At 47.2% G+C, this 19,216-nt stretch overlaps 2 protein-coding genes across 2 annotated transcripts; one reads left to right on the top strand and one right to left on the bottom strand.

Moving 5' to 3' along the window:
• The first annotated feature begins 3,053 nt into the window (after nucleotides 1–3,053).
• LOC137908629 (PH and SEC7 domain-containing protein 4) lies at nucleotides 3,054–6,460 on the top strand. Its single transcript, XM_068753046.1, has 9 exons — nucleotides 3,054–3,083; nucleotides 3,194–3,283; nucleotides 3,380–3,423; nucleotides 3,510–3,682; nucleotides 4,825–4,895; nucleotides 4,997–5,139; nucleotides 5,222–5,366; nucleotides 5,458–5,604; nucleotides 5,682–6,460. Exons 1-9 carry the CDS (start codon nucleotides 3,054–3,056, stop codon nucleotides 5,958–5,960), a joined length of 1,122 nt encoding a protein of 373 aa, XP_068609147.1. The 3' UTR covers nucleotides 5,961–6,460.
• Nucleotides 6,461–12,348: 5,888 nt separating this feature from the next.
• On the bottom strand, nucleotides 12,349–18,692 carry pax8 (paired box 8). Its single transcript, XM_068752510.1, has 11 exons — nucleotides 18,671–18,692; nucleotides 16,179–16,344; nucleotides 15,869–16,066; nucleotides 15,703–15,779; nucleotides 15,460–15,585; nucleotides 15,058–15,233; nucleotides 14,759–14,879; nucleotides 14,366–14,614; nucleotides 13,972–14,073; nucleotides 12,881–12,970; nucleotides 12,349–12,419 (listed from the first exon to the last, which is right to left on the bottom strand). The coding sequence occupies exons 1-11, from the start codon at nucleotides 18,690–18,692 to the stop codon at nucleotides 12,349–12,351; spliced, it is 1,398 nt and encodes a 465-aa protein (XP_068608611.1).
• Nucleotides 18,693–19,216: the final 524 nt, after the last annotated feature.

The following is a 19,216-nucleotide window of genomic DNA, read 5'->3' as shown; positions in this document are numbered from 1 at the left end:
CTGAAAGGTCGCAATTACACTGCAACCAAGTTGAATGGCTTGTTTGTTCCCCCTTAACGCCTTTTAATCGGTTTCATTCACGTAATTCCCGAGGAAGCGCTTCATTCGTATTTACATCACGTCAGAGTTCAGCGTTAAATCTTTTCTAACGTGTCTTTTTCTTCGGTCACAGATCGGTGAACGTCTCCATGCTTCAGGCGCTCGATTGTATGGGATCTTCAAAAATGGTCGTCTTTCCACCTGGCAGACATTGATTACAGATATTGACCTCGCAGGAAACTGTGTGAGACACCCGCTAATGGAAGAGGACAACAGTTGCCCCCTTTTGTCTGATGTCACAGATTCAGTCCTTCGGCTGCCCCGACAAGACTCTTGGACCTCTAGAGACCAGCGGTGCGCTGATGGAGACCAGCAGGTACACACCAGCCACAGGACAGATCAGCTTAATCTGTCCCCAAAGGCAGGACGAGACAGTCGAGAGGAGGTGCAGCAGTGGGAGCAAATGCTATGGCCTGTGCTCCACGTGACCTCCACCAGCCCCCCTATTTCCTTCGCCACGGTGCAGTGGGAGATGCCTGACCCCTCCGTCGAGCCGTCGCCCCTGGCGACGGGCGCCAGCGTGGCCAATGAGCTGAGCTCTGGTTGCGTGGCACGCCTGGCGACCACTTCCCCATCGGCTGACGCGTTTAGCGCCGAAGTTTTCACACGGGATCTCAGAGAGGACGACGATGGACTTAATTTACGGCTTCTTGATTCAAATCCAGAGAGGACAGGAAGCGGCTCTGAGGTATGTGATCTATGTGTGAGGAGATACAGAGCAAGACCTTGTGTGTGAACTCTATGACGCCTCCTTTCCCCCGACTTTACTCTCTTTAATGCCCGAATCTTCTCGTCTTCAGAGACATTTCCTTCGAGAAACTAGTAGAGCGGCCATAATGCTTGTCGGATGAGGTTTAGAATGTGGACGGTTGAACCGCTTACTTTTACAAGCTTTCCACCCACAACTCAATGTTCATGATCATCGGCCTGTGTTGCAATTTCCAGCCGTGTGATGCCGCCAATGTGAAAGAACCGACTCCGCAGGAAGAAGACGATTCAGCACGCCGGCCGCCAGACAGCCAGAACAGTACGTGCTGCTCGGATCAAAGCTTTTCGTCAGGTCGTTGAACAAATGAATGGTTCTTGGTTTTTGAAATGCTTTTTTTGATCTTTCTTCTACGAGAATTCCTTCTGGTTTAACCGCAAAGCCGTCTTTCCTCATCTCTAGATTCAGAAGAAGAAGAAGAAGAAGAAGAAGAGGAGGGACATTCGGCACTGTTGCAGGAGGAGTCTGATGTCCTCCTTACTCGACAGGGAGACTCAGACTCAGAGCAAGAACAAACGTCACCGAATGGCGTCGAGGCTGAGGAGCAAATCGAAGAGGGAGGCGAGGTAGAGGAGGAGCAGAGTCTGACAAACCTGTCCTGTTGGATGGAAAGTGAAACCAGTTGTTTGACTGCTGAGTGAGTATCTTCAGAAAGGGGAACAGGAAGTGTGTCGTCATGCATGCGAGTCATTTATTTATTTATTTTTTTTAACACTGAGCACATTTCCTACTTCATTCACGCTTTGCAGGGAGATTCCTGACGCTACTGGACCAACTGCGGATCCAAATAAGCGTATTGATCCTCAGCAACACACGGGGAGAAGAGAGGGCATCCGGATGCTGGAACAGTTACTTCAGAGTTCCATAGGCCATTTTGAAGAATCAGAAATGTGCCAAGATGTAACTCCGGCCGTGGACCCCGAACAGACGGAGGAGGACAGTCGTGTAGAGCATCGACGTAGCGACCACGGGACTTCGGAGGAGCCGGCGCCGCAGCGCTCGAAGGAAGAGCGAGAGCCGGTCCAAGCAGAGGCGCAGAGGCCCGTCGACCAGATGGATCAGGAGCAACATCTGGAGGAGTCAGCGCAGATGGAGCTGACAGGAGAGTCGGACCTGCCCGAAAACTCGCCGGTGGAGCCTCCCTCGTCAGGGCAGACGGTTTCCGTTGGAGCTGAAGATCCCGGAGTTGCAGAGCGGGAAGGCCAGGCGGCGCCATCGGAGCAGAAGGAGCAGACGAGCGACTCGTCTCAACCAACGGCATCCGAGCAGGACGTGCGACTGGAGACGGATGAGTCTGAAAGAACGGAGCGGCTGTCTACCAGTACTCCGGTCACAGAGCCGGAGGCGGAGGCGGCGCCCGATCAGGCGGACGAACCGCCTGAGACGTTGCGTGAGGTCAGAGAGGCTGGCGGTGGCGAGGGCGGGTCCGCACCGACCGTCCTAGCCAATGGAGAGCGCTGCCGATCCCCTGGGACGACAGGACGCGGCGTGGACAGAGAGAAGGCGCGTCGCCTCGCTGAACAGCTGTTTACGCTGGAGGGGATCCAACGCGTGGATGTGGTGAAGCACCTCGACAAAGAGTAAGACGCTGTTGCGTTGCATCATGGGTAATGTAGGTTTATGTGGCATTTTATTCCAGAGGTCACACGGTCGGCCTCCTCGTCTTTATCCAGACCACGCCGTCGTCTTCTGTGTCCAGTTTAGATTGACTGAAGACACAATGAGCCACGCCATGATTCCTACTTCGGGATGCTTCTTTGGACACTCATGAAGTCTCTTCTTTCCGTTTAGTAATGACTTCAGTCGCGCTGTAGGGGAGGAATACTTGCAATGCTTCGACTTTACGGGCCAAACCCTCGATCACGCCCTAAGGTGAGAGCCACCGAGGCGAAACGCCGCACGGCACCGGCGTCCCTCAACGAGCGTCCAACTAATCGTTCCATGACTCTGGTGCTCAGATCCTTCCTGAAGGTGGTGGTGTTGATCGGAGAGACCCAGGAGAGAGAGCGCGTCCTGCAGCATTTCGCCTGCCGCTTCCATCAGTGCAACCCGGACTCCTTCTCCTCAGCAGGTGCGCCTCCAAGTTCTGCCCAAACATACATAAGACAGAGGATAAAATGTGTCATTGTCCCTTTTTATTTATGTCCCCCCCCCCCCAGGCGCTGCCTTTGCTCTTACGTGCGCTTTAATGCTTCTCAACACCGACTTGCACGGACAGGTGGGACGCCTTTGTTGGCACGCCTTTGTTATTATTTTTGGCGTGGATCCTGACGAGGCATTAGGCAATCATATTGTCTCGTGTGTGTGTGTGTGTGTGTGTGTTTTCAGAATGTGGGGAAAACCATGTCCTCGTCTAAGTTCGTGTCCAACCTGGACGGGATGAACGACGGAGAAAACTTCAACAGGGAGCTCTTGAGAGTAAAGCCGTCGTCTTTTGTCTCATCGGGAAGCAAAGTTTGTTTCTCTGTCGGTGTGAAATATTACTGAGACCTTTGCTCTCGATCTTCCTTTCAGACTCTTCACAGCTCCATAAAGAGCGAGCCGCTGGAGTGGGCCGTGTGAGTGGACCGTCCGCTGCAGCATCTCTCCCTCCTAAAAATGCTGCCTATGTTATGTGACGCAGGTCGTTTTTGGCCCGTTGCAGCGATGAGGAGGAATTGAAGAAGGGCATGTTGGTGGGCGAAGACGGGGACGATGAAGTGTCGCTGCATTCAAAAGCCAACCCCTTCCTGGACATTACGCAGGACAGCATGGCTCCTCTGGTGAAGGAGGGATTTCTGCAGAGGAAGCTTCACGCCGACATCGATGGCAAACGAAGTGAGTGAGGAAATGGCAGCATTTATTATCAGATTTATTTATTTATTTGAGCATCAAACATCAGACATTAACCCCAAAATGAACAAAAACATTAAGAAAAATACACATTTTCAGAAACATACATGTTTATGATGCTCAAAAGGAGTAGGATGAAGTGTGATCCTACCCCCCCCCTTCACCAACAGATCATCTGACAACTGTCAAATAATGTATTTGCCCACACACAATAAACACCTCCGCATCCTCTCAGTGTTCTAGTAGGTATCGAAACAAAATACATTTGTTGGTAGCACGTTTTACCCATCCATACGTGCATACTTTAAAAATACCTCATATTTATACTTTCTTTTAAAAATAATTATACTTTGACACAACTTCAATTCAATATCCAATTTATTCCATAATTTTACACCACAGATAGAGATACAGATGCCTTTTTTTGCAGTTCTTATTTTATTTACCTTAAAATGTCTCATCCCTCTTAAGTTGTATCCTCCTTCCCTCTCGGTGAACATGAGCTGCAGATGGCTCGGTCGTAATTTTTTGTCTGCTTTATGAAGTATTTGAACAGTTTTAAATGTCACCAGATCGTCCAGTTTAATGATTTTGGACTGTAAAAAGATTGAACAGGATTCAACATTATAGCCAATATCAGGCGGGCTCGGGTTTTCTCTGCAGAAGAAAAAGATGATACTATATCACTCTGTATCTCAATTGGTGTTTCTAAATGTTGATTTCTGTCACAATCATTACATACTGCACTGGTTACTATTTCATTCGTTTTTTGGCATTTAATGCAAAAAATAAAAGAAAGAAAAGACGCTCAGAATTGCTCATACTACCTAAAGATCAATCACTCTGATGCAGCTCTCTGAACTAGGACGCCCAAAACCGAGCAAACAATATAGCCGACAGGCGGCTCCTTTTTCTGCAGGAGTGGTGGGATAGAACGACCACAAGAAATAGTGCAGCAACAACAACAATATTTTCAATGACTTTTCTCATTGATTTTTGCAAATATACGTGGACGCAGTGAGGGAGGTGTTGGGGAGGACGATGCAGAAAGGACAGGGTGAAGTGGAGAAGGCTGGTTTTATTTCGCTGCTCTGATCTTGTACCCGCTGAACGTTCCTGTGTGGCAGCTCCTTGGGGGAAACGAGGCTGGAAGACTTTCTATGGCGTGCTGAGGGGAATGGTCCTTTATTTGCAGAAGGTCAGCAAGTCATTGCGTTTCTATATCGCCTGCTTAAATTAAATGTATCGTCTTTCGTAAGCGTATAAAACCGCCTGCTTTTTTCTTGCGTTGCGCATCAGGATAATCACAAGAGCGATCAGCCGGCAAGCGAGGTGGCGAGCGTGCACCACTCTCTGGCGGGGCAAGCCGCCAGCTACAACAAGAAGCCGCACGTCTTGCGCTTGCAGACGGCTGACCAGAGGGTTTTCCTGTTCCAGGCCTCGTAAGTCACATTTCAACTGGCGCGTGAGTGTGTTTAACAGCCGGCCCTAGATTGCGCTTACTCCCCCCCCCCCCCCTCTCAGATCCAAGGCAGAGATGCATTCATGGATCAGCAGAATCAACCTGGTTTCGGCGCTCCACTCCTCGCCTCCTTTCCCTGCCGCCGTTGGCTCCCAGAGGAGGTTCTTCCGGCCCATCCTGCCCGCCGTGCAGTCGGCACACACGATGGTATCCCTGCTGGCATTGATTTAGAATCGCACATTATCTCAGTGTGTGAGTTTGTAATTTGTATCCCCCCCCCCCCCCCCCCCGTGTGCAGAAACGGCAGCTGCAGTTTCATTCAGGAATGCTCGAGTCCTTTAAGAAGGATCTTTCGTACCTACTGAAAAACCCACCAGGGGTCAAAAAGGCCAAAGCCAAGGAGCTGGAGGAGCATCGCCTCAGAGCAGAGTACCTCCAGCACGAGGTATTCGTCGGGTGTCACTGTGCGGATACGAGGACAAAAGAGCCAGTAAGTGACCCTGTGACCCCCCCCCCCCCCAGGTGTGTCGCTACGAGGCCTACGTCCAGGTGCTGGATGCTTGGAAGAGCGTGAAGAAGACGGACGACGACTTGATGAGCGCGACGGAGCTGTTGCTGTTTGATGATGTTGTGCGCGGTGACTCTGCGGGGGAGAAGAAGGGCGAAGATGGGCTGAAGAAGTCTCACTCCAGCCCCTCTCTGGAGTCGCTTCCCCAGGCGGTGATCAAAGTCAGACGCAACATCTCGGAAAGACGAACTTACCGCAGGCCCGCGATCCCCCGGTGGAAAAAAGAGTTTTGAGCTGTTTGGCTCTGAGAAAATATCAGCAACGAACGGGCCTTGGACATTTCTGCTTCGAGCTGACAGGACTTCAGTCTCTTAAAGTTTGTTGCACAGAGTTCACATCTGCCTCAGCTGAATGTTTGTTTTATCGTTTTTCCTTGGGGATCCTGAACCCTGATTTATACTGATTCATTTATTCACAAGTTCTGGACCTAATTTATTTTGTACCTCTGTTATAACTTAGGTCTAGTAGAACTCAAAGCTTTCAGTTATCGTTGGAGAGACGTGTCTTGACATTGTCAAGATACTAGAGGGCGCCGTGACACAGTTTATTCTGGAACGAACGATCATACTGTTTGGTAATTATTTTTATTATTTTATAGTTTTTTTCAAGGACAAATCCGCAGTGCACTTTTATTGTTTTTAGTATTGTGTACAAAAATGCTTTTTCCGTGAAGTTTCATGTCACTGTTAAATTGTTTTTTTTCTAAATGAAGGGTCTAAAGGAAAGATTAAATGTTGCCCCTGTTTATCTTTTTGTTTAGATGTATTTTCCTGATTGCCTGTTATTCTGTTGAGTTTCGAATCAATAATCCATCGGTGCTAACTGAGTAAATAATATTATAAATCACAACATTTTAAATTATCTAAACTTTAAATACAACCAGTGCTTAAGTGGGACAAAGGGTTTAGAAATATTGATCACAGACCACAGGGAGGGCTGAACACTGATGAGACTGATCTTTCCAAAGAGTTAAAACTAGAAAAGCACTCAGAGAGCGCAGACCTCCGCCAAGTAGCTCGTTCCCCTCCTAAATGGATTTACACCATTCACATGGTGACGACCATGAAAAGTAAACGTGAATCAGAGTTGATGTTTATTTGTAAAAGTATAATATATTTTCCTGACCTCATTCTGGATCAGATCTGGATTAAATTCGGTGGTGAGGTAGAGCCCCCCCCTTCCCCCCCCCCCTACATGACTGTGTCAAATTCCATAAACATCGGTCAATAATCAACCGAGATATTGAAGAAATTCTTTTGAAGCTCCGTTGCCTGCAAAGTTAACAAAGATTTCAAAGTGATCCAGAATCCAGGATCTGTTGTGGAACGTCACCAAAATGTAATCATCGGTTCCTGGTAACATTCCCAACAGATCCATCCATAACGTTTTGAGTTGTCATGCTAACGGCAGGGGTAAATATCCACTAGATGCAGACAGTCCTTCAAATGATGGAGCTCCTCATTGAAACGTGATGATTCTCCTCACCTTCATGACCAAAAGGTGAGCAGATGTGATGTGTGTATCTGAACACACACACACAGCTTTGGCACAAGTCCCATTTTGTTCTCTTTCAGCCTGACATGCTGAGTAGTGGTCAACCTGGGGCGATCGACAATAAGAGCAGGGTGTCTGGTGCACCCCCCCCCCCCCCCCCCCGCACACACACACACACTTACACAGGCTACACACAGGAATGTGATGTGACAATAGAATACAGAGAGGAGCGCACTGTCCAGATTCAGATTCCTTTCATTCACCTTTTTAGAAGTGGCGGGGGGGGGGGGCTCAGGTGAGTCCCTGACTCTTCTATCTGATCATCTGTGGTAATGCTAAACTTCTTGTCCTGTGAATGGAAGTCTCCATTCATTCACAGAACAACATTTCATTAAGATAAAGTCAGATCCTGCAGATGAGGATGACTGATGGGGCCTCGTGAGTGACAGGGGCCCCCCCCGGGGCCGTCACAGCATCCTGAGAGGGGCGGCCTGGCGCGCTGAAAGGCGACACCAATCCCACCTAACCTACACGCTCTCAGCCAAGCAAGAGGCAAAGCCGTTAGCGCCACAAAAATGTTTCATCTGCGCTAAAGATGGCGGCTGGCGTGGCAGGAACTCTCGTGGTCGAAGCTCTTCTCGCTTGGCCTGCGGAGCATGACTCCGGCGGCGGCGGCGGCGGTCTCTGTCTGGAGTGCCGTCTCTCTCTCTCTTTCCTCCTCCTCTCCAGCGACAATAATGACCATTAGCTGCTGGGTTCAGAGGGCGTCCTTCCCAAGGAGCCGGCCTGTTTTTTTTTTGTTCCATCTGTGGCACTCCATTCTCAAGCTTTGTGCGACTCAGTCAGGCCTGGGTGGGTAATCAAAAAGGCAGGAGCTCGGGCTGTTATCGTTAGGGGCTGCTCCGGCATGGACAATGTTCTAGTAGCACCGAAACACCCGGGAAAATATCAACCATGAGGAATTCCTCCCAGACAGCAGGAACTGTACTGTAAAAAGTCACATTCATCCCTGGGAATGCTCCCCCCCCCCCCCCCCCCCCTGCCCTCAATGGTCCTCCTGACGCACATTCTCCATCTGCTGACGCTCTACACACTCTTTATCTTTTATCCGCACCAGTGCTTCATCTCTCCCTCTCCAGCTATAGAAAACATCCCCCCTTCTCCTCTGTGTCTGTTTCTCCATCTCCATCCTTTGCTCTTGTCTTGCCGTTGCCCGGCTCTTCCATCACGGCCCTTTAGGGTCTCTCCGTGGTCCTTTCGGGGGGTAGGCTCGCCATCCCTCTCCACTTACACTGTGCCAGACTTTCAACACCAAACTCGGTCGATGCGTCCGCGTTCCATCGGCGTGTCCTTTCCAGTAGGAAGCGATTCTTTTATCGCTTTCATCCCAGACTTCTCGTGGCCAAATATTTTCTTTTTATGAGCTCAGTCCAAACATGAGTCACCTTTTAGATTTCATCACAGCCAGCCCTTCATGCAAAGGTAAACGTTCCTGTATAGCAAAGGAGCCTCTTACTGAGAGAGTTAAAGCGAGTGCCTTGCTTAAGGGCATTTCAACGCATGACCTCTTTTTGCCCTTTCCTCTTCTGCACACACTCCTGCCTCTGACGACAAACACGATCTTAAAGTTGGCTCTCTCCGTGGGTCGCTCTTTTTTAAAATTCAATTCTCATTTCACCTTTCAGGTGGGATGAGAATCTTGTTTTGATCGCATTGGTAACTCCAAATCTATCGACGCTGTTTCCTCGATTGATCTCTAATCTACGGAGATGATTCAAAGATAAAGCGGCATTATGGAGATGTGATGCTGAATAAGCTTGTTTGTCAGCTGTGTTTGATTCCCCGGGGTCCCTGCAGGTCAACCCTCTCCCTCGGGGCGGTACCTGATACCGGGCTGATTTTATCCACCTCGGTGTGAGTGTGCAGTGTTGTATATGTGTGTGTGTGTGTGTGTGTGCTTTGAAAGGTGCGCTTTTCTTGATGTCTTCCAGTCAATAGCAGCTTCCTCCCTTCGGGGCCTGTGTGTTGTTTAATAGGCTGGTTGGACACAGAGCACCTGTGTTTCCTCCCTGTGCCTCGTCCCACACAGGAACCCTCTGTTTGACCACTGTTGTATGCAGGACTGGCACATTAGTTCCAGGTGCATTATGGTTAAAGGTTGAGGAGATTAGATGGCCTCTTGAAATTCGAGGAAGGTGTTTTTATTTGATGTCCGCGCAGGTGGTTTGAGACCTTTTTTTTGGGTCTTAAAAGTATTGTTTTTATGTGTCGCTGTGGCAACCGGAAGATGAATCCTTGTATTTAATTTCATTTTTATCGATTTAAAGTGGTTTTTGTTGAGTGTTGACAGGGCAAATGAGAGCTAAAAAAGTTGGAAAGACTGGCAGAATGATAAACTCATGATTTCTCATTAAAGGAGGGTTAAAAAAAAGAGGAAAACCGTTCATCATCCTTCAAGCAAAGCAGATTTTTTCAAGGACAACACCACGCCTGGCTGAAGGCGGGCCCACACACCAGGTTAAAACAACAGCATGTTCTGCCGCTCGGTTTGACAAATTCTGTCAGGCTGCTAAACTCTAATTTGTCGGGCTAAATTTATTGACCTGTGTCTTGGATCCAGAGATAAGTGGAGAACTTTCCAGATGATTGGCACAGGACAACCCCGACCCATCATCCCATTGATTACCACACACACTCCTCTACTGGCTTTTTGGCAGGAAATCCTCCAGGGGCCCACAGTCTGTCTTTGGTTTTGTCCCATAATGATAATGGGACACTTGCCTTCTCTTCTCTCTACACACACACACACACACACACACACACACACACACACACACACAAACGCAGTGTTACTATGAGTCTGTGTTAAATGTAAGTCCCAGTCGCCTCATCCTGCCAACTTCGTCTACCCTCAGCTGTTCCGGCCCGGTGCCTGTATTGTGCTGCTGGGCTCATTACCAGACCAGAAGCACTGTGGCCCAAAGCCTCCTCACTAATAGGCCCAGGGAGAAACAGAGAGGAGGAGAGGAGGTATTTCTTCTGTGGTTTGTGGGGAGCAGGATGATGTTTTGTTTTTTTGGCAGCGAGACTGTTAATGTTTAACGTTTGCTGCCATTATTTCTCTGGCCAGCCATCAGCTGGCGGAGGAATTCGCAGCAAGTTTAGTGGAAAAGGTTTGACTTTGCAGCTCCTCTCTATGTAAATGTGTGTATATGGATGTGTGTGTGTGTTTCTGCATGCCTGCAGGGAACGGGAAAGAAAGAGTGTCCATTTGGTTGATGGGTCGTCTGGAGTGGGCCGGGCCGCTTGGCCAACGATGGCCAAGTAAAGTGCGGCTATTGTTTAAAGTTTTACAGGGCGGTAGGCAGCGTGCACGGTAGTGAGGCTACAGGGTGTAGAGGGAATAAAGGAACACGCTGTCAGGGTTCATGTTAAATTAATGATGAGTTTTATGTTTAAGAAGCCTCACAAAAGCATAAAGTCTGGTTCAACCTTTATATAATTATGTCTAATGATGAACTTTATGAATCAGGTAGAAGTTCCGAAAGAATGTGTGCTTATAGGCCCAAAATACATGACCAATATTTAAATTAAAATAAATATATCTGAAAAAAAACCCAACAACCTTTTAACATGTTTTTATTTAATATAATTTACATTTTGTCTAAATAACATTTATTATAAAATCATCAGATTCCATCTCCATCTATTGAGTAGGACAAATAAAGGCCTCGTCTCTTCTTGACGGTTCCATCGTCGGTAATAAACCGGTTCTGACGTCACTCTCTGCCTCACAACTGTCACAGTCGCATTTACGGTATAAGATGACGTCACTGTCGGAGGCCTTTCATCGCCCCCCCCCCCACCGTGCGTGAGCCGGCAGCACCAGGTGGGCCGCGGCACCGCCGAACCGTGGCGTCGTTAACGCGCCGCAATTATGAGGCCACAAAGAGGGACGAAATAATTGCGAATAAAACGACATGATGCAGAAAATAAAAAAAAGAAATTAGACAGATGCGCGAGTTTGCAGGATCATTGCTCTCGTCCTTTTAAAATGCGGAGTTTAAAAACGCCTTTGATGGCATACAGCTAATATTCAGATGCAGTATTATTATTATGATTAATATATTATGATTATTATTATTATGATTATTATGATTATTATTATTAAAGTATAGATAATTAATTACAAATCGAGGCTCTTCATAGATTATTACCGACTTGTAATTTGTAAAATCAGAATCTCCATTTAAAAAAAGACATCACTGAAGACAACATTAAATTTGCCATGCTTTAATTAAAATAATTCTTTAGAAATTCACTATTTACATCTGCAATAATATTAATAACAGTATAAGAAAGAAAGAAAAAAAAGGTCACAGTTCTTACCAAACATCAGAACATCAGGGTGACAACAAATTCAACTTATTTGATGCAAAAAAATAATAATATTTCAAGCCTTGTTGGTTTTAGTTGCCAAATCACCATCATTCCCCTCTCTCATTAATTATTATCTGAGTCAAATTGCATCACTTCCCCTTTAGTAATTCATCATTTACAATATGTACATATATTGCTAGACAAATACATGAAGTGTCTCTGAGGGGCATATAACGTACTGCATGTGGGGCATTTAAATGAATCAAATTTTAGTCAATCTTTACTCAATGAAAGCGCTTAAAATCTGAGTCTACAGCGAAAACAAGTCACAAATTAAATTGGCGAGCAGACACAGATCAGAAAAAGTAAATGCATTTGCAATAACAGCACAAAATGCATTGTAAACATAAAAGCAGGCATATAGTTCAGTAGAAAGGAGTTGCATATCCGTGTTTACTGGCTCAGTGGCGTCGAGTCGAACGTGCGAGAAACAAAGTCTTTGGCAAAAAAAAAAAACTGCGTTAAAGAGCTCAGTATGCTGAAAATATGCACCTTTATGTGAGCCGTCAGGACGGGGGTTCAGTTTGAAAGGTCGAAACCTGTGTGAGTCGGAATTGCTCTGGGTGACCATTAATGAAAAATAAATAACACATAGTTGGGTGTGGAATAGGATGTCTCCTGTTCTGACTTCCACTTCCTTGGTCTATGATGGGACGCATCAGCTCCGTCTGTGCCACGCGGCGGGGACTAGAGGTGGTCGTAGGCGGCTGCAGATGGTGGAGCGGTACGGGAAGCTGAGCTGTAGTAGTAGGGAGAACCTGTGGAGGACACAGGGGAACCTTTGTTTGTTTGTTTGTTTGTTTGTGAGCTGAAGTCAGAGAAGCGAAGAATGTTTGTCCTTGTGTTTCACAAGTTTTGAACACAGATATGGGAAATTAAACGCCCACTCTTCCTGGACAAGAAACCAAGAAAGAAGGAAAAGTTAAAACTAAAAGTTATCTGATGTTAAATATGGTAAATATTATTCCTTTGCTGCCGTCCTCTTTTAATAGTTGTCCGTTTTTATCCCGTTTGGTTTGCAGCTTTTTTTTTTTTAAATAAAGGTTTCCAACTTTGATGGGACCTTCTTAATGAAACATTTTAATTGCCAGCGGTAATTAAATGCTTGTGAAACCATAAATTATTCATCTTCCGTTGTGGAGGTCATACTCGTGACGACATGAATGAGCCGGCTCCGGTGTGTGTGTGTGTGTGTGTGTGTGTGTGTGTGGGGACCCACCCAGAATGCTGGAGTTGGTGAACCTCCAGGCTTCGCTGTAGGAGGCGTACGGCGAGTGGCTGTAGGTCTGAGCCGAGTATTCTGCACCTGCTGCAAGAAACGGAAACACTTCATCACACACTGCAGATAAGACACCGACACAACAAAGAACTTCTGAAAGGGCTAGTGCAAAGATGTTGGCAAGAACACTACGTGTGTGTGTGTGTGTGCGTGTGTGTGCGTGTCTTCAGCCTTAGCTCATAATTTACCAACAGTTAGTGCAGCCTGTAAACCATTAATCTGTGGTGCAGGTGGACGGCTGAGGGTAAAATCCCTCGACCCAGTGGTGCGTGGATGCAGCCAGCCTCTACCCCCCCCCCCCCCCCCCCCCCCCCCCGCATCGTTCAGCCTCTGCCCTCCGAGATGCCCTTCTCCTTCTCCTCCCCTCGACACATCACTTCCTGCGTCAGCCTTTTGGCACTCCCCTTTCTTTCTGTTCGCTCTCTATTTTTTTTAACATTCCAATATCTAATTAGTAATTATGTTGGCTGGAATGAATCCCTTAGATTCCTCCTCCTCCTCCTCCTGTTCTAATCCCCCCCCCCCCCCCCCCTCCATTCACTCAATAATTGTGTAGTAACGCTTCCTCACAGCGAGCCTACCAGAAAAATAATAAATCAGACCCTCTCATTTCGCGCTTCGGAGGGCAGACTTCAAATAAAAAAAGGCACATCAAATACACACACACACACTCTCTCTCTTTCTCTCTCTCTCTCGCTCTCTCTCTCTCTCTGGTCGTATGCAGGCATCCTGATGTACAACACACACACACACACTACAAAGACCTCCTCCTCTGCACTCATACCCAGACTTTGCACCCCCTCCGCCCACCCTGCAGCTCTCTCTTGGGCCCCCCGGTTCCCATGGCAATGTGTGGTCAGAGGTGTTTGGGTGGGGGATGTGGGCAGCAGGGCGGAACCCCCCCAGTCTGCTCCCTGTACCCCCTGGGCTCATGCCTCCCCCCTCGCCCGCCCACCCACCCACCCCCAACACATACATGCACACAAACACACAATTATATATTTGCTAATTGTGCTAAAGTGGAATCATACCTGCGACCATGCCCGTGATGGCAGAGGTCGAGTACCCTGCTTGGGCCGGGGAGGGGATGTGAGGCGGGTAGCCTGGAAGGGTGGAGCCCACCATATCACGCCCTGAGTGCACACACAAAGAGAGACGAACCTGTAAACACCAAGGTGTTAACATTTCACCTGAGTCAACGCTGCGAGATTCAAGGTTTGCTTTTGCTGCAGAGGAACAATCCACCTTCAATTGATTGATTGATTGACCTTTTAATTACTGAACAGTTAATGAAGCTTCTCTGTCAGCAAAAATGATTTGGTTTCACAAATAGATCAAACAAACAGCAGATTACACAACAACAAATGCATGTTTTAATTGCCACTCGCAATGCAAAAGTGAACATGAGATGGATCCCTGTGTTACCTGACATGATAGACTGACTGCTGAACTGCCCGTACACTGGTGCATGATGGGAGAATGAGTTGAAGGTGTTGGGAAAGTGGCTGGAGTTGCTGCAGCTGCTGCTGCTGCTGCCGACAGAAACTGGCTTCTGCAGCGCCTGCAGCTCCACGAAGGCCAGGTTAGAAGCTGCCATGTTTGGGGAGGGGCTCGTGCTGGTCATTTCTGGGGACAGTTCTTGTTTCAGACAGAGCGTCATGGGCTGTAGGGGATCTGAGGTGGCGATGGGCGGGTGGGTGAGAAAATACGGAAACAAAAGGGTGAACATGAGCGCTACAAACTACATATGAACAAGTGAGATGCCGCCGGGACTGCAGCACCCAGCTGAGAGGATGTTAGCATCGGCTATAGACTCACCGGTCACCATGGCGTAGCTCTGATGCGCCGCCAGATTCCGTCCAATGGAGGAGCCGGATGTTGAGAGGTTGGCCTTAGCTTCGTCGAGACCGGCGTTGATGAGGGACAGCGGGTACAAAGTCTGGGAAGGATGGATGGGGATTAGCTATTTGTGTGTGTGAAAGGAGGAACTCGTGTTATTTCAACCCACGGCTTTAAATCTGCAGCGGAACGGAGGTATATTTAGAAATGCCTGCATTCACATTGGAACCATTTTGAGATCCTTGTGGGCAAACTTTCAAAGCGTATATCGAACGCACCTGCTCCGCCTTGCTGCCGGAAGTGGAGCCGAATGAATCTGGCGGGTAGTGGTGGCGATCGAACCCGCAGTCCAACTGTTGCGTGGCGGCAGCAAAGTGATCCAGTCTCATCTGCTTCCTGGGAACGCCAACGCTGCCCTGAGAGTCCACGCTGTGCCGGCAACTCTCCTGATCGCCTGACGGAAAACAAAGAAGTTGTTTGGCGGGTTTTTTTTGGCGCCATCGCAGAGATCTCTGTTTGATGCCTCGTGTTCTCGGGCGATTGCAAATTTCAGGTGTTCGAGTATCGGGCGAAATAAATGATTAGCTTGAATAACTTAAAGTTTTCCGTCGCCATATACTTAAAGTGAATAACATTAGGGAGGATGCCAAGAGAGAAGTGGATTAAAGTGCAACGCTTACTGTCTTCATGGCTTCTCTTGCCCTCGCCGCCGGGTTGGGGGATCCCCAATAAGCCGCTGATGGAGTAGGTGGAGCCTAAAGAGTCCGACTGCGGAGACTCGGGAGGGGTGACGGCGGAACTGGGGACTGAGACGGAGTTACATGAGGACACAAGGTCAACCTGAAGAAACATTTACTCGTTAACCTTAATCCTTCACTGTCACGCGGTGAAGCTGGATGACGCCGCCGCCGCCACTGACTTACTCAGGGTGTGTCCTGGGCTCAGGCCTTTCCCATCCAGAGGCAGGTTGAATGGCTGCTGGACCTTGGTCCGGATTATTCTAATAAACAAAAACAATACTTTAACATTGACCAATGGAGGCATGCTATATCTGCTATGGCGTCATTCCTCGCTAACTCCGTTTGTCACCTGTTAATGGAGCTGACGCTGGGCACCGTGTCTCCGTCGCACACGCCCTCCGCCAGCAGCCTGTCCCGGATCTCCCAGGCAAACATGGTGGGATTCTGTCGCTTGTAATCTGCGATTTTGTCCACGACTTTAGGGGTGGCGACCTTGGGCTTTGAGCCGCCGATGACGCCGGGCTTGATGCTGCCTGTCTCGTAGTAGCTGCAGGTGGAGGAAGGCGTTGAGGATGATCAATGACGCAGGAGAATCCAGCGAAGGATCTCACGCTGACTTTTCGGTATGTGTGGAACGGGAAGTCGAGCGAGGCGCTCACCGTCCCAGGATCTTGCTGACGCAGCCGTGGCTGACTCTGAGCTGCCGGGAGATGTCGCAGGGCCGAACCCCCTGGTGCGCCATGTCCACAATGCGTTGCCGGATGACCTCCGGAAGTGGGCGACCGTTAACAAACATTCCGCCTAGTTGGTTAAGACCCCCATGGCCTGGGGGAGGAGGGGGGATGAACACTTATAAATGTCATGGAACCTGAGACACGCCAAAGCCGCTGGACTAAGTCATACAAAGCTGGACGGAGCAGAAAAAAATGAAGACGGAAAATAATATTTCAAGAGTAAAAGTACGTCCTCTTAATAAATTACAGCTTTTTATTTATGTCTTTGTTCCTGGTGGACTTCTCCGTGGATAAAGTTGTCTCCCAAAACACTCCTACAAAGCAAATACAACCCCCCCCAGCAAAGAGCTTCTGTCTCTGTCGAAGCGCATGTTCAGTTCATTAACTCATTTAATGTTGCAGGCCATATTGGAAAAGTATAGCTTTAAAAAAAGAAAAAAGAAAAAAAGAAAAACGCATGAAGAACAGGAAGTCAAATGGAAAGACATGGAAACAGGTCAGATTGAACAGGCCGTGGAGAGGCCGGCGCTTTAACAACAGCACACGCCGAGGAAGCGGGAGAGGATGAGAGAGGCGGGAAGAAACCGATGACATGAGGAGGATGAGGAGGAGGAGGAGAGAAGAGGGCCATAAAGTTAGTTTTAGATGGTTGCATTCTGTCTCTGTTGGATGAAACCAGCTCAACTCACACTTCTAAAACGATGATTACTTCATTAGTCACAGGCTAATCACCTCCTCATAAAGCAGACCTGCAGGCGGTTTGCCACCATTCTCATTCACACCCACCAATCTGCAGTGGGTTGAGGGTGAATGTTGGTTTTCTGCACTTGGAAATAAAAGTTAAACACGGCGTTTACTCGAGAAAACGGTGCATGCTGGGTCTCTTCATTTAGACGCAATTAAAATGGCACAATAATACGATCATGCATTATATCCTCTGCCCTTTTGTTTTTATATATATCATAAAATATGTTCCACTTCTTCTATTTTATCATCGTTATTATTATTACATAAAATTAAATGTATACAAAGGTAATACATGGTTCATTTATTTAAAAACACCAAAGTAGATACGTTTTCTACAATATAAAATTATACCTTTAATATTATAAGAGATAATAATGCTGAGACAATTATCAATTACATTTTAATGCCATGGTGCGTTTGATGCGAGAGTAATTCAGCCTTGAGCGCCGGTAACGCATCCGTGCATGAATCTGACTTGTGTCAGAATAAAATAGCCTACTAAAGAAAAGGTCGCCGTTTCCATAGTACGGTATAAAACATCGTCGCCATAGTGCGCTCAGTGGTGACGCTGCGAGAACGCCATCGCTTTTCATTTAACCCATTGAGACACTTCTCTCTCTCAGCCTTTTCCCAGCTTTCATTTCCACATCAAACAGGGGGAGGGAGGGATGGAGGGAGGAGAGGAGAGGAGAGGAGGGGAGGGGAGAGGAGGGAGGGCGGCCTCTATTAACGCTGCCAGCCGAGTGTGGAAAAAAATCTCCCCGCCAAGCTTCATCAACCTGCAGGATATTAAAGCGGAGCAGACCCGGGGGGGCGACCGACGCGCGCGCGCGCACATGCAAAGTGCACGGATGTCGAGCGCGCATTCACGAGAAGATAGATAGATAGATAGATAGATAGATAGATAGATAGATAGATAGATGGCAGCCTCCATCATTAATAATTAATAACCACTTTTTTTATTCTTGTTCAAAGTGCCAAAGCTTTACCATTAATTCACGTTAAAAGTTTATTTTACTGGTCCAATGTGGAAATACTTTAACCAGTCTGGTCACACGTGTTACTGTAATTACCTGCATGTTTATTTCAGCAAGTTCGTGTAATTCTAAAATACATTAAGAAACTGGAAAACAAACACACAAAAAATATAAACATACAAAAACAAACTGCTGTAGATTAATTGCTAGAACTTTAAATTGAAAAGTTTTAAGGAGAGGATCTCTGTTTGTGTGTCGCAGACCTCAGTTCAGCTTCATTGTTCCACAGATTTGTGTTTTAAATCATGTAGTGATTCAAAGTGTTGGATAAGTGTTAAGGTGATGATTGTGCTGCAAAAGCAAACATGCAGGAGTTTTAATGTTTTACCTATACAGGTAAAAATGGTTAAAGCGCTGGAACAAGCTAACTTTTGTTGCTGCTCATGATGGTAAACAATTATAGTTCTTATATTTAAAGTTATATTCCAGTCTTTATTCACTGGACTTACTTAATTATAAATATATCACTTGCATGCCTTTAGAATGTCTCATCATGTGTGTTATAAGTTAAAGCACCACCTTGAGAGTGCACTTTAGTGTCTTGCCATTGAAGCGTTTTAATATTTTAGGCCCTGTTAATGAAATAAAATGCCAACCCGAGGAAACCTCTGAAACACAGTGTTGTTTATTTACCTCTTCCAGTGCTGCTGGACATATCCCTGAGTTTTTGGTCCAAGCGCCTCCAGCTGAACGCGATACTCTCCTCACTGTCCAGGTTTAGGTTGTTTTTACTCCCCGTCGTGCCACGCCTGGCATGAGTGTGCTCCTGAAAGCACTGTGGATCTGCACGCTGCAGGAGAACAGTGCGGTTTATGACACTGTGTATATGTGAGGCCTCTGAGATGGAACAGATCAATTTGCCCGCCTGACACTTGGAACCACCTGTGTACTGTCTTTCTGTCTGTGGGACACGTTTGTGTTCAAACGCTGTGATTTAATTATGAGCTTTTGCAGAACCTCAAACATCTTCTCGACCCTTTAGGCACAGCACAGATGGTTGGGATACAATTTGCCTACATTGACTGCGTTGTAATTAAGATGGACTGGTGCCATTAATCACATAAATGATAATTATTAGAACCAGAAAGTGTTTTTTTCCACTTTGGATCCGCAAAAAGAAGGATTCAGATGTAAAATATGTGTAAAGGTAAACGAGGACGGTGAGGAAAAGTGTTCAAA

Source organism: Brachionichthys hirsutus, chromosome 19 (assembly GCF_040956055.1).
Source record: "Brachionichthys hirsutus isolate HB-005 chromosome 19, CSIRO-AGI_Bhir_v1, whole genome shotgun sequence".
Lineage (NCBI taxonomy): Eukaryota > Metazoa > Chordata > Actinopteri > Lophiiformes > Brachionichthyidae > Brachionichthys > Brachionichthys hirsutus.
This window is presented reverse-complemented; position numbering and strand designations above follow the sequence as displayed.